Source organism: Oncorhynchus keta, chromosome 30 (genome assembly GCF_023373465.1).
Source record: "Oncorhynchus keta strain PuntledgeMale-10-30-2019 chromosome 30, Oket_V2, whole genome shotgun sequence".
Lineage (NCBI taxonomy): Eukaryota > Metazoa > Chordata > Actinopteri > Salmoniformes > Salmonidae > Oncorhynchus > Oncorhynchus keta.
In genome coordinates, this window is record NC_068450.1 from 26,035,765 (window position 1) to 26,050,867 (window position 15,103).

At 41.6% G+C, this 15,103-nt stretch overlaps 1 protein-coding gene across 1 annotated transcript; it reads left to right on the plus strand.

The window, feature by feature from the left end:
- The first annotated feature begins 3,359 nt into the window (after positions 1 to 3,359).
- LOC118363335 (stress-70 protein, mitochondrial-like) lies at positions 3,360 to 13,320 on the plus strand. The gene is made up of 17 exons (XM_035744074.2): positions 3,360 to 3,672; positions 5,212 to 5,270; positions 5,404 to 5,491; positions 5,754 to 5,935; positions 6,055 to 6,179; positions 6,311 to 6,384; positions 8,939 to 9,045; positions 9,163 to 9,325; positions 9,440 to 9,532; positions 9,845 to 10,054; positions 10,135 to 10,362; positions 10,474 to 10,578; positions 10,689 to 10,806; positions 11,187 to 11,281; positions 11,420 to 11,512; positions 11,687 to 11,827; positions 12,029 to 13,320. The coding sequence occupies exons 1-17, from the start codon at positions 3,601 to 3,603 to the stop codon at positions 12,116 to 12,118; spliced, it is 2,043 nt and encodes a 680-aa protein (XP_035599967.1). The 5' UTR covers positions 3,360 to 3,600; the 3' UTR covers positions 12,119 to 13,320.
- The last annotated feature ends 1,783 nt before the right edge of the window (positions 13,321 to 15,103 follow it).

Sequence of the window (15,103 nt, forward strand, 5' to 3'; positions counted from 1 at the left end):
ACATCATTTGAGTCAATTGGAGGTGTACCTGTGGATGTATTTCAAGGCCTACCTTCAAACTCAGTGCCTCTTTGCTTGACATCATGGGAAAAATCAAAAGAAATCAGCCAAGTTCTCAGAAAAAAATTGTAGACCTCCACAAGTCTGGTCCAATACCTGAAGGTACCATGTTCCTCTGTACAAACAATAGTACGCAAGTATAATCACCATGGGACCACGCAGCCATCATACCGCTCAGGAAGAAGACGCGTTCTGTCTCCTAGAGATGAATGTACTTTGGTGCAAAAAGTGCAAATCAATCCCAGAACAACAGCAAAGGACATTGTGAAGATGCTGGAGGAAACCGGTACAAAATTATCTATATCCACAGGAAAACGAGTCCTATATTGGCGTAACCTGAAAGGCCGCTCAGCAAGGAAGAAGTTACTGCTCCAAAACCGCCATAAAAAACTGCACATGGGGACAAAGATCGTACTTTTTGGAGAAATGTCCTCTGGTCTGATGAAGCAAAAATAGAACTGTTTGGCCATAATGACCATCGTTATGTTTGGAGGGAAAAGGGGGAGGCTTGCAAGCCAAAGAACACCATCCCAACCGTGAAGCACGGGGGTGGCAGCATTATGTTGTGGGGGTGCTTTGCTGCAGGAGGGACTGGTGCACTTCACAAAATAGGTGACATCATGAGGAAGGGAAATTATTTGGATATATAGAAGCAGCATCTCAAGACATCAGTCAGGAAGTTAAAGCTTGGTCGCAAATGCGTCTTCCAAATGGACAATGACCCCAAGCATACTTCCAAAGTTGTGGCAAAAGTCCAGGTATTGGAGTGGCCATCACAAAGTCCTGACCTCAATCCCATAGAAATTTTGTTGGCAGAACTGAAAAAGTGTGTGCGAATAAGGAGACCCACATACCTGACTCAGTTACACCAGCTCTGTCAGGAGGAATGGGCCAACATTCACCCAACTTATTGTGGGAAGCTTGTGGAAGGCTACCCAAAACGTTTGACCCAAGTTAAACAATTTAAAGGCAATGCTACTAAATACTAATTGAGTGTACGTAAACTTCTGACCCACTGGGAATGTGATGAAAGAAATAAAAGCTGAAATAAATTATTTGCTCTACTATTATTCTGACATTTCACATTCTTAAAATAAAGTGGTGATCCTAACTGATCTAAGACAGGGAATTTTTACTTGGATTAAATGTCAGGAATTGTGAAAAACTGAGTTTAAATGTATTTGGCTAAGGTGTATGTAAACTTCTGACTTCAACTGTAGTTAGCCTACATAACGCCATCTCTTCAGGAAGCGTGTCCACACAAGACACATTGGTCACTTCCCTAGCTCCCTAGAATAGGGTGGTAATGTACCTCTAAACTAAACCACCGATACTGGGCCAGAGATTGTTTTAATCCACTTTGGGGCTAAGGTTAAGAATGGGGGTAGGCGATGGGAGTGTGATCCTAGATCTGTGGTTCGGGACAACTTCATTTGGTCTCACAGGTCTCATCGCATGCTGTTTGTGATTACAAAGTTTTGTCTGAGTTATAGCAGTCAGTGTGCAGGTTCCACCCTTTTCTCTGATGTTCTACAGGGGCAACCAAACGCCTGTGAGACTATGGAACACTTAGATACTGCTGAAAGGTGCAGTGTTTTTTCCCCTCATAGTATAAATGCTTAAAATCCTCAAATCTTTTAAAGGCAATGGTCAAGTAATACAGTAGATGTTTTCCTCTGCCCTAAGGACCCAATGCATTTAATCAGGAACAAGATTGAGAGAGAAGTTATCTCCCCTTGGATGCAGTGAATGGATGTGTCAATGACAGCCTAGGAACAGTGGGTTAACTGCCTTGTTCAGGGGCAGGACAACAGATTTGTACCTTGTCATCTCAGGGATTTAATCTTGCAACCTTTTGGTTACTAGTCCAACACTCTAACCACTAGGCTACACTGCCACCCCAATGATACTGGGGATCAGAAGTGTCCAGTGAGAGAAAGGGTCAGGGTCAGAGTAGTACAGAAGGTGTCATGTGCTGAGGCAGTGAAGAGAGTTGTAGAGGAGGAGGGATCCTAAGAGTGCTACAGTGCTTTTGTAAGGTTGGCTTCTCAGCGTTCATAGCCATGGTTATCAACTGTACTGCATAAATAGAACGTAAATCACAGAAAATAGATGTGATGGCAGCTGCAGAGAAGAACTTAGGTGAGACTTTACTGCAGAAGAGTTAGAAGGTGTGTTAAACTCTAGTGTCCCGTCTTCCCATGCTGCCAGTCTGGTATAGGACCAGACAGGGCCAAGTAGTGGAATGGGGTAGTGGGGTTTTAATAGGTAAAGAGTTGGTGTGGCAATTTTTTCTTCCATTTTCCCGGGCCTTTTGCCCCTTTTCATATCACAAAGTGCAAGAACTTCAAACTTACATACATGTTTAAATAATGTTTACATAATGCTTTACTAATTTCATGTGTATATACTGTTTTCTATGCCACTCCGACATTGCTTGACCTAATATATATATATATATTTTAATTACATTATTTTACTTTCAGATTAGTGTGTATTGTTGTGAACTATTAGATACTACTTCACTGTTGGAGCAAGCATCACAAGCATTTCGCTACACCCACAATAACGTCTGCTAAATTTGTGAACGTGACCAATAAAATTTGATTTGACCAATGCAGTAGATGGCGGTGTATGCACCTGTCAAATGGGTGCAATTCGCCAATACAAACAAGAAGAAGAACACCGCATGACGTGTGCATCATCTTGTGGTGTAAAAGTTGAACTACTAAAAAATGTCCAATGACGCTTTCTTGTAAGGGTTTAACATCTCTGGTTTCCGTAGGGTTTTTTGTTGCCAGTTGTGCCCACATCAGAGAGGGGGTAAATAATAGCCAGCTCTTCATTAATGCATGTTGATGAGCTGTGTTGTAAAGGGTGACACACATGAGAGTGTAAGGTAAAGTCCAATAGAGTCAAACAGATTAATAATATACAGAAATACAACATGTCGGCCGATCCCTTGATATGGTCATGCACTTTCATTAACGTTAAAAATGTAGTCACTTTATCCAAATGTGGTGATGTTTCATCAGACCAGACACCGGTAACCCTTTTTCAAAATGACCTTCATAAACCCCATGGTGTGTGATGGCCGCATCTGATCATGATTATGTTTTAGCAGAATGTATCATATAAAATAATCATACTGCACACTAAACATACATTCCTGGTGTTCTGTGAGTAGCTCGTCTGTGATAATTAAATATAATACATGGGGAAAGTATTTTTATTTCAAAATAAATAATTTGACTCAGGCAATCTTTGGGCTACTAAAAAGGGTCAGTTTCACAATGCATAGAGCGACCCATGTGTTGGATAATTCGAGATCGTAGTTTCAAGTCAACTGCGTTGCTGAATGAAGAGCAGTCGTGCTACCATACCGGGTCTGACAGGAGAAAGACAGTCCTCGTTTTACCTTGGGAATTGTATATTTCGTGATAAATAAGATATACAGAGAGCGGGGTTAATTTAAATTCAATATAAAGTCAACAACTTGGGTTTTAATTGGGGCTCCATTTTAAAGTCAGAATTGTCAAAATGTTGAGTGTTGCTTCAAGGTCTCTCCCCTCTCCAAACTGCTCAAGAAGTGTGTCCTCCTTGATAAAGAAGGTAAATCAGCCACAATTGACAAATAATGTTAATTTAAATGTTTCCAAGAGGTGTAATTGGACATGAAGGATGACTAATTCAAGGAGTAATGGCTAGTTCTAGCTAACGTTAGCTAACGTTAAATGTCGCAGCTAAAGTAGCTAGTTAACATCTTTTGCTACTAGCTGAGTACCATCTAATGGATAAAGCTGCCATCCCGAAAAAATACTAGTTAAATTAAACCTCTTAAGGATGGGCTCTTTTTTTTTCTTTTTCAATTTTTGCATAAAATGACACCCATACCCAAATCTAACTGCCTGTAGCAAGGACATGCATATTCTTGGTACAATTTGAATGGAAACACTGACGCTTGTGGAAATGTGAAAGGAATGTAGGATCATTTAACACATATCTGATAAAAGATAATACAAAGAACAAACCAAATGTTTTTCTTGTACCATCATCTTTGAAATGCAAAAGAAAGGCTATAATGTATTATTCCAGCCCAGGTGCAATTTAGAACGTTTAAGACTGATCCAATAAATTATTGCATTTTTGTTTAAAATGTTGTATCAAGACTGCCCAAATGTGCCTAATTTATTTATCAATAACTTTTCATTTTCAAAACTGTGCACTTTCCTCGAACAATAGCATGGCATTCTTTCACTGTAATAGCTACTGTAAATTGGACAGTTCAGTTAGATTAATCTTTCTGCCAATATCAGATATGTCTAAAGTCCTGGGAAATGTTCTTGTTACTTACAACTACATGCTAATCGCATTAGCCTCCGTTAGCTCAACCGTCCCGCAGGGGACCCACCAATGCTGAAGAAGTTTTAACAATAGTCATGTCGGAAAACTGTTAAAGAAGAGCTAGCCAGTTAATGTTAGCTTGGCAAGACGTGACTAGTTGTACTGTTAGTTAACTAGCTAACTTGCAGTAGCCAGCTTGCTAACTTTTCGCCAAGCCGGGGTTAGCCAGGATGCTTTCTTTAACTATATCATGTGTTGTTCTTCTGAATAGACATACCAAGTAATGTACATTAGCGACCATAGTGGGAGCTTACTAAGGGACAAGTAATGGCTCGCTAGTTAACGTTACCCGCTTGAAGTGATTGAATTGCAAGTGGTTTCAAACCCTTAAGCGGCTTGTTATTTTGTGTAAGATAAGTTAATGAAATGTGCAGGTCTTGTTATAAAGGGGGGCGTCATTAATCGTGAAAATAGCACCTGTGGCCATCACTGTGGTGTCCCAGGCATGATGTTCAAATGTCATAACCAAACATCATTTTAGACAAGCTATGGAGCTTTTTCATTCTTAACTGCCTTCATGTTGCTGGACCCCAGGAAGACACGGCAGTGGATAATGGGGTTCCTTAATAAATACAAGTACATTCATAGACAATGTTTTATACCACATTAGGATTATTGTGCATCCATGCCCTGTGTTTAATTTTAAAATATACCTGTTTGTTTTCATTTATTGGTTGAAAAGGGTTAAGGACAGATTTCACTAATAAGTAGTCATGATATGGTAGCTAACCAATATTTTCCCCATAGGCTTGCTGGAATGGATTTCAGCAAGATGCTCTCAGGTCTGTGGCCAGATGTAACTATTCGTGAGTATTCTTTCCTGGTGTTTCTTTCTTGAAGTTTCCCAAGTAAACTAATATGTAAACTAATTAATATCAATATAGCATCCAAGAACATCTCTGACCATTTGTGCTTACCTTGATTTACTTTGTTTTCCAGATCAGAGGCAATCAAAGGATCAGTGATTGGGATTGATCTGGGTACAACAAACTCCTGTGTGGCGGTTATGGAGGGAAAACAAGCAAAGGTCAGTTTATGTTTTGAGATGGCAGTGTTGTCACCCTCTGGCATGTTATCACATTTATTTATAAAGCCCTTATACGGAGTGCTAATACAGAAACCCAACCTAAAACCCTAAAGAGCAAGCAATGCAGATGTAGAAGCACAGGTTATCATTTCATCAGGGATTTAATTACGAATGTTTGACCTGTGTGATGAAGAGAATGTCTTTGAAATCATCTTTTGATAGTTGTTTTTTTAGACTGTTACTGACTAGTTTGTTGTGACAGGTACTGGAGAATGCAGAGGGAGCAAGGACAACACCTTCAGTGGTCGCCTTCACAGCTGATGGCGAGAGACTTGTTGGCATGCCAGCCAAAAGACAGGCAGTCACCAACCCTAACAACACCCTCTATGCCACCAAGCGTCTCATTGGTCGTCGTTACGACGATGCAGAGGTTCAGAAGGACATGTGAGTGTTTTACTATATATCTCTTATATACCTTACTAGCCATCGTAAGGCATCATTAGTTGGAAATGATTTTGAGGTGTAGATAAATTCATGACAGGTTTTTCTTTGTGGCTTCACAGGAAGAACGTGCCCTACAAGATTGTCCGTGCTTCCAATGGTGATGCCTGGGTCGAGGCCCATGGAAAGCTCTACTCCCCCAGCCAGGCTGGTGCCTTCGTGCTGATGAAGATGAAGGAGACAGCAGGTAATCTACCTATCAATTAGTGTTCATTGCCCCCGTAGGGGGAACTAGCATGCCAATTCTCTGTTACCAACTACCCCTGTCTGTGTGCTAAAAAAAAGCATGCACTCATTGTAACATTGTCCTGATTTTAGAGAACTACATGGGTCACAATGTGAAGAATGCAGTGGTCACCGTGCCAGCCTACTTCAATGACTCCCAGAGACAGGTATCAGCCTTACTTTATTTCTTCAACTTTGTCTGCTGAATCATTCATTACTGGCAAACACTGGTGACCGAAAGTCACTTTGTCACTAGCTATGTGGCATGGTAGCCTAGTGGTTAGGGCGTTGGACTAGTAACCGAAAGGTTGCAAGTTCAAATCCCTGAGCTGACAAGGTACAAATCTGTCGTTCTGCCCCTGAACAGGCATTTAACCCACTGTTCCTAGGCCGTCATTGAAAATAAGAATTTGTTCTTAACTGACTTGCCTAGTAAAATAAAGGTTTAAAAAAAAAATGCCTTTGCCATTGACTCACAGAATGGTGATCTATCAAGCCTCAACTTTGATCAGTGTATTTGTGTCTGGCTGCATTTACACAGGCAGCCCAATTCAGATTTTCTCTTTACAAATTGGGCTTCTTTTTTTTAAAGAGGTCAACCGATTAATTGGAATGGCAGATTTAACGTTTTCTTAAAAATAGGTAATCTGCATTTTTTGGATGCAGATTATATTGCAATCCACAAGGAGACTGGACCGGATTTGACCATATTAATGACCTACGGCTTGTATTTGTTTGTTTATTATAATTAAGTCTGATTTGATAGAGCAGTCTGACTGAGCGGTTATAGGCAGCAGCAGGCTCGTAAGCATTCATTCAAACTGCACTTTCCTCCGTTTGCCAGAAGCTTTTCGTAATGCTTCAAGCACAGCGCTGTTTATGACTTCAAACTCCCGAGATTAGGCTGGCAGTACTATAGTGCCTATAAGAACATCCAATAGTCAAAGGTATATGAAATACAAATGGTATAGAGAGAAATAGTCTTAGAATTCCTTCAACCTAAAACTTCTTAACTGGGAATATTGAAGACTCAAGTTAAAAGCAACCACCAGCTTTCTCATATTCTGAGAAAGGAACTTAAACATTAGTTTTTTTACATGGCACATATTGCACTTTTACTTTCTTCTCCAACACTGTTTTTGCATTATTTAAACCAAATTGAACATGTTTCATTATTTTTTTGAGACTAAATTGTTTTTATTGATGTATTATATTAAGTTAAAATAAGTGTTAATTCTTTATTGTTGTAATTGTCATTATTACAAATATATATAAAAACTGGCCTATTAATCGGTATCGGCTTTTTTCGGTCCTCCAATAATCGGTGTCTGTGTTGAAAAATCATAATCAGTCAGCCTCTACTTTTGACCAATCGGATCAGCTCTGAAAAAGATCTTTAACTCCCAGATTAGAAACATTTCTTGTGATATTGTGTAGAAAGACATGACTTTACAATTTCAATTACTAAAATGTCTTATTTTTTCATTTAACCTATTTTGACAGGAAAGACCTATTGAGACCTAGGTCTCTTTTCCAAAAGCGCCATGTATAATACAATATAAAATACATATTAAACACTATATACAGACCCAGTCAAAAGTTGACACACCTACTCATTCAAGGTTTTTACTTTATTTGTACGTTTTTCTACATGGTAGAATAATAGTGAAGATGTCAAAACTATGAAATAACACATGAAATCGTGAAGTAACCAAAAGAGTGTTAAACAAATCCAAATATATTTGAGATTCTTCAAAGTTGCCACCCTTTGCCTTGATGACAGCTTTGCTTTGCTTACAATGTCTCAAGTAGCTTCATGAAGAATACTTTTCCAACAGTCTTGAATTCCCACATATGCTGAGCACTTCTTGGCTGCAGTCCAACTCATCCCAAACCATCTCAACTGGGTTGAGGTTGGGTGATTTGTGGAGGCCAGGTCAACTGATGCAGCACTCCATCACTCTCCTTGGTCAAATAGCCCTTACACAGCCTTAAGTGTGTTGGGTCATTGTCCTGTTGAAAAACAAATGATAGTCCCACTAAGCACAAACCAGATGGCATGGCGTATTGCTGCAGAATGCTGTGGTAGCCATGCTGGTTAAGTGTGCCTTGAATTCTAAATAAATAACCAGGAAAGCACCATCACACCACCTCCTCCATGCTTCATGCTGGGAGCCACACATGCAGAGATCATCCGTTCACCTACTCTGCGTCGCAGAAAGACACGGTGGTTGGAACCAAAGATCTCACATTTGGACTCATCAGACCAAATGACCATCATATTTGGACCAGAATGCAACCACATCTGTATGTAATGTCAATATGCTTATGTCTCCGCCCTAACAATGGGAGCCGTTGTCCCAAAGGCAGGAAGGTAGGCGACAAGCTTAGGTCCAAAATAAGCCCATAGAAACGCAGTTAGCTTATTTTGGCAAGAGTGAAACTTCTCGCTTCGCCTCTAACTCTCTGCTGTGCTTCCCTGCCATCGTTCGCTTTGTGACTGACAGGCGCATGCCCTATCAATTGATCGCTAGAAGATGCATATGTTCATTCTAGCCGGAGGGGGCCCGACGGACTAACGAATTGAAACGTTAAATTAAAAGTAGCCTAAATAATATGAAGTGAAAAATAGCAGGCTTAAAATGAGTCTAACCGGCTGAATAGCCGACAGCCGGAACTAATGAAAAACGCTGTGTAATGAGTAGGTCATTTTGTTTACAGGCCACAAAGGATGCTGGTCAGATTGCTGGGCTGAATGTGCTGCGAGTCATCAATGAGCCCACTGCTGCTGCTCTGGCCTACGGTCTGGACAAGACTCAGGACAGAATGTAAGTATAACAACCCTACAAACTGCTGGAAAACCTCTACGACACCTAAGCAATGACCGTGACCTTATTTTTATCCGTGCTTTTAGCTCATGTTTCACACCTGTCCCTGACTTGCAGCATTGCCGTCTATGACCTGGGAGGTGGCACCTTTGACATCTCTGTCCTTGAGATCCAGAAGGGCGTGTTTGAGGTGAAGTCCACAAACGGAGACACCTTTTTGGGTGGAGAGGACTTTGACCAGCACCTACTGACCCACATTGTGAAGGAGTTCAAGAGGGAGGTGAGAAGGAGGAAGTATCCTGGATAAAGAACTATGTGATACCTTTATCTGACCAAGCACATCTGCCACATTCAAGCCAGCCATTTTTATCAAACCTTTGGTTTCTCCTTCCAGTCTGGAGTTGACCTGACCAAAGACAGCATGGCTCTGCAGAGAGTAAGGGAGGCAGCCGAGAAAGCCAAATGTGAACTGTCATCATCCCTGCAGGTGAGTTTCATCCCACAGCAGACATGTATTTCATTGCCAAGCTAATGATAAGATCTTGGTCAATAGAAACGACTTGCTTGTATTTTATACAGTCCCTTGACCCTCATGGTTTGTGTTGTAAGATCTGTAACCCCTAGCTGTACCCTCACACGGGGGCAGCTCTAGTAGAACAAACATCACTGCTCTGAGCTAGGCTGTCCATCCAAATGTAAGATAATTCAAGTATGGATGATGCAATATGTAAAACCTGTATATGTTACCTCCCTCTCAATCTTGATGTAAAACATTTTACGGAGACTTTTTCTCCCACAGACCGACATCAATCTGCCCTACCTGACCATGGATGCCTCTGGCCCCAAGCACTTGAACATGAAGTTGACCCGCTCCCAGTTTGAGGGCATTGTGTCTGACCTGATCCGCAGGACAGTGGCCCCCTGCCAGAAGGCCATGCAGGACGCTGAGGTCTCCAAGGGGGACATCGGAGAGGTGCTTCTGGTCGGTGGCATGTCCCGTATGCCCAAGGTGAGCAGATCTCCCAGTTTCTATCCCACCTCATCATGCTTTGCCCCTCTCTGACCCTCCATTCTACGGTCTCCTCCCAGGTCCAGCAGACAGTCCAAGACCTGTTTGGCCGTGCTCCCAGCAAGTCAGTCAACCCAGATGAGGCTGTGGCCATTGGAGCTGCCATCCAGGGAGGTGTTCTGGCTGGAGATGTTACTGATGTGCTCCTTCTGGATGTCACACCACTGTCTCTCGGTATCGAGACCCTCGGAGGGGTGTTCACCAAACTCATCAACAGGAACACAACCATTCCCACCAAGAAGGGCCAGGTGCGGGACAAAAATCCAAATTTGTTCTGGCTGGTGAAACCTAAATTAATTCTATATACTTCATTGTCTTACCTCATCAGTGGTACTGATGCATTCCTCCTCCTCGTTCAGGTGTTCTCAACAGCAGCTGATGGTCAGTCCCAGGTGGAGATCAAGGTGTGCCAAGGGGAGAGGGAGATGGCAGCAGACAACAAGATCCTGGGACAGTTCACTCTGGTAAGTGTCCTTCCTAGCTGATTCATACTAACTCAATTTAAATGGGATATCTTTAGATTCTCTGGTGTGTCTGATGTAAACAATGTCTTACTGATGTCTTGTTCATGCAGGTTGGAATCCCCCCTGCCCCACGTGGAGTACCCCAGATCGAGGTCTGCTTCGACATTGACGCCAATGGAATCGTCCACGTCTCTGCCAAAGACAAGGGCACAGGCCGCGAACAGCAGAGTAAGATCCTCAAACAACCTGCCCTTGAAATGCATGCTTTCTGTGTAGGGTGCTGTCTTTCGGATGGGACGTTAAACGGGTGTCCTGACTCTCTGAGGTCATTAAAGATCCCATGGCACTTATCGTAAGAGTAGGGGTGTTAACCCCGGTGTCCTGGCTAAACTCCCAATCTGGCCCTCAAACCATCACGGTCACCAAATAATCCCCAGTTTACAATTGGCTCATTCATCCCCTTCCTCTCCCCTGTAACTATTCCCCAGGTCGTGGCTGCAAATGAGAACGTGTTCTCAGTCAACTCACCTGGTAAAATAACTGATAAATAAAAGTAGGATTTCAGTAATGTATTTTTACTTTACACTGCTTCTCCTTCACTTCTCCAGTTGTTATCCAGTCCTCTGGTGGCCTCAGCAAGGACGACATTGAAAACATGGTTAAGAACGCAGAGAAGTACGCAGAGGAGGACCGGAGGCGAAAGGTAGGTTTGACATTCTCTTATCAGCTGTCCGTTTGAACTTTTATCAGTTACATCCCCAGCTGGAATTGGGCTGTGTTTTGAATAAGGTGTGACTGAATGCTGACAGTAATCCTTTGTGTCCTGTTTGTTTTTGCCTAGGACCGTGTTGAGGCTGTTAACCAGGCCGAGGGCATCGTCCATGACACTGAATCCAAGATGGAGGAGTTCAAGGATCAGCTCCCTACTGATGAGGTATGTGGGACATTTTATTATAATAATACATAGGATTTTTAAAGCTTTTTACAAAAACCCAAGGACACTGAACAGCAAAATGTACATAACTATGCCTCTGAAACATCCCAAACAATCCCAAATATCAGGAAATTCCAGTAGTCCTAGTATTTGAGTTTGTTTCCCATCTTTCAGTGCAACAAACTGAAGGAAGAGATTGCCAAAGTGAGAGACTTGCTGTCACGGAAGGATGAAGAGACTGGCGAAAACATCAAACAGGCTGCCACCACCCTTCAGCAGGCATCACTCAAACTCTTCGAAATGGCTTATAAGAAGGTAATTATTTCAGCACCCCAACATTGTCCAGTAGTTTTTTGTTTTTTTTTCACTTGCATTTGTAAAGGATTGTGGCCAGCCTGGAAGAAGCCTGGATTGGTTGCTTAGCTTGTCAATTAAGAGCCTAACATTCTATCACAATGGGTCAATTGATATATTGCTGTTATATTTATTAACCAGCTTTTCTCCATTTGGTCTCAGATGGCATCAGAGAGGGAAGGTAGCAACGGCGGCTCTGGATCGTCATCGTCAGAAGGTGGAACTGGAGAGAAGAAGGAAGGCCAGCAGTGAAACCTTTGCACTTGTGGTTGTCTGGAGACATGGACTGATGGGCTTGGAATTGTAGACCTGTTGTCCTGAGTGGCAGCTATGACTAGAATACAATTCTCACATGCTGTGTTTTTGCAGTAAAAAGTATACTGTATATGTCATTGAGTACATTTGCATGCACAGTAATAATTTGATATTAAACAGATTATGGCAGTAGGCAGATTACGCAATAGTCATGTAAACACCTTATTCTGCTTATCATAATCGGCGTAAGGTCAAAATCAAATTAAGCATACACTGATTAAAACACCAGGACATGTAAACATTTTGTAATCGGCGAAGTGAGAGTTCGGAAACAACTGAATGTATGCGTCATCGGAATCATATATGTGGTGGTAGAATGTTTTGATTGCCGATTTTCTGCATTTTTCAGAGTGCCATCGGGTAGCCTGATTTCATTTGTCCATGTAAACGTGATTATTAGGGAAATCGTTCTTCTTGCAAAGCTTGTAAATGTTAAAATTTAACTATTATATTAATCTGACTATCCAGAATAATCTCATTAGTGTGTGCATGTAACTATACTCAGTGTATGTTCCTCCACCCCTTTGTAATTTAATTGTGATAGACTATATATCCTGTCCATTTTAAGAAAAATTATTTGCATCTTGTGAAGTAGTGAACTGTTTATAGCAATTGTGTTAGTCTGACTGTGACGCCATTTTGGGTTTAATTTTTCAATGTTGCTCTGCTGGTCTAGACAACAGTGGAAATGCAATAGAAGAAGCTTGGCTTTTCTCTAGCTCCATCCTGTTTATCTGCTCTATGAAAACAGCATATGTACAGTGATATGAGTAGCGTGTGTGTGTGGTTAAAGATGTATAATACGACAATACAGCTGCAGGGTTTTATTTCTATTCTTTTGAATCTTTTTGTTATTCCATTCAGTACAGAAGAGCACTCATTCTTCTTGACTTTGTCATGGGTATAAGCTGAGAGAATGATTAGAAGCTACCATGCATACAAATAGATTTTGTTTTGCCAACTATTGTATGACGTTTGAGCTGCTGCCTATCTGACAGATATAATTGGCAGCAGTAGTCTGTGAAAATGAGAAAATAACCAGTCTGGTATGAGGTGGATTTATTGTCAAATTTTAGATTGATTTGGGTTCTCAATTACGGTTGCTAACTTTCCTAATAAAATTCTACATTTCAACAGTGGTTTTGGATATGAGAAATTGGCAATACATTCATTGTACTTTTGCTGGGACTGAGGCAGATGATGTGGAGTCAAGCCAAATGTATTTGTCACAGCCATTAACCAGGTTTCCATCCACCCTTTTTATGTGAATAAAATGTCAGATAAAAAATGTTTCCACCGAAATCGGTGAACTTTACAAAAATACACTCAATAATGTGGCAACTTTTTGTGGAGGTAAAATTCCCTATGCGAGAATTGTCGGTGGAAACCCTTTAATGCGCAAATATTTATTAATATTGATATAACAATCATATCCAGGCTATATTTTATTTATTTATTTCACCTTTATTTAACCAGGTAGGCAAGTTGAGAACAAGTTCTCATTTACAATTGCGACCTGGCCAAGATAAAGCAAAGCAGTTCGACAGATACAACAACACAGAGTTACACATGGAGTAAAACAAACATACAGTCAATAATACAGTATAAACAAGTCTATATACAATGTGAGCAAATTAGGTGAGAAGGGAGGTAAATGCAAAAAAGGCCATGGTGGCAAAGTAAATACAATATAGCAAGTAAAACACTGGAATGGTAGTTTTGCAATGGAAGAATGTGCAAAGTAGAAATAAAAATAATGGGGTGCAAAGGAGCAAAATAAATAAATAAATTAAATACAGTTGGGAAAGAGGTAGTTGTTTGGGCTAAATTATAGGTGGGCTATGTACAGGTGCAGTAATCTGTAAGATGCTCTGACAGTTGGTGCTTAAAGCTAGTGAGGGAGATAAGTGTTTCCAGTTTCAGAGATTTTTGTAGTTCGTTCCAGTCATTGGCAGCAGAGAACTGGAAGGAGAGGCGGCCAAAGAAAGAATTGGTTTTGGGGGTGACTAGAGAGATATCCCTGCTGGAGCGTGTGCTACAGGTGGGAGATGCTATGGTGACCAGCGAGCTGAGATAAGGGGGGACTTTACCTAGCAGGGTCTTGTAGATGACATGGAGCCAGTGGGTTTGGCGACGAGTATGAAGCGAGGGCCAGCCAACGAGAGCGTACAGGTCGCAATGGTGGGTAGTATATGGGGCTTTGGTGACAAAACGGATTGCACTGTGGTAGGCTGCATCCAATTTGTTGAGTAGGGTATTGGAGGCTATTTTGTAAATGACATAGCCAAAGTCGAGGATTGGTAGGATGGTCAGTTTTACAAGGGTATGTTTGGCAGCATGAGTGAAGGATGCTTTGCTGCGAAATAGGAAGCCAATTCTAAATTTAACTTTGGATTGGAGATGTTTGATATGGGTCTGGAAGGAGAGTTTACAGTCTAACCAGACACCTAAGTATTTGTAGTTGTCCACGTATTCTAAGTCAGAGCCGTCCAGAGTAGTGATGTTGGACAGGCGGGTAGGTGCAGGTAGCGATCGGTTGAAGAGCATGCATTTAGTTTTACTTGTATTTAAGAGCAATTGGAGGCCACGGAAGGAGAGTTGTATGTCATTGAAGCTTGCCTGGAGGGTTAACACAGTGTCCAAAGAAGGGCCGGAAGTATACAGAACGGTGTCGTCTGCGTAGAGGTGGATCAGGGACTCACCAGCAGCAAGAGCGACCTCATTGATGTATACAGAGAAGAGAGACGGTCCAAGAATTGAACCCTGTGGCACCCCCATAGAGACTGCCAGAGGTCCGGACAGCAGACCCTCCGATTTGACACACTGAACTCTATCAGAGAAGTAGTTGGTGAACCAGGCGAGGCAATCATTTGAGAAACCAAGGCTGTCGAGTCTGCCGATGAGGATGTGGTGGTTGACAGA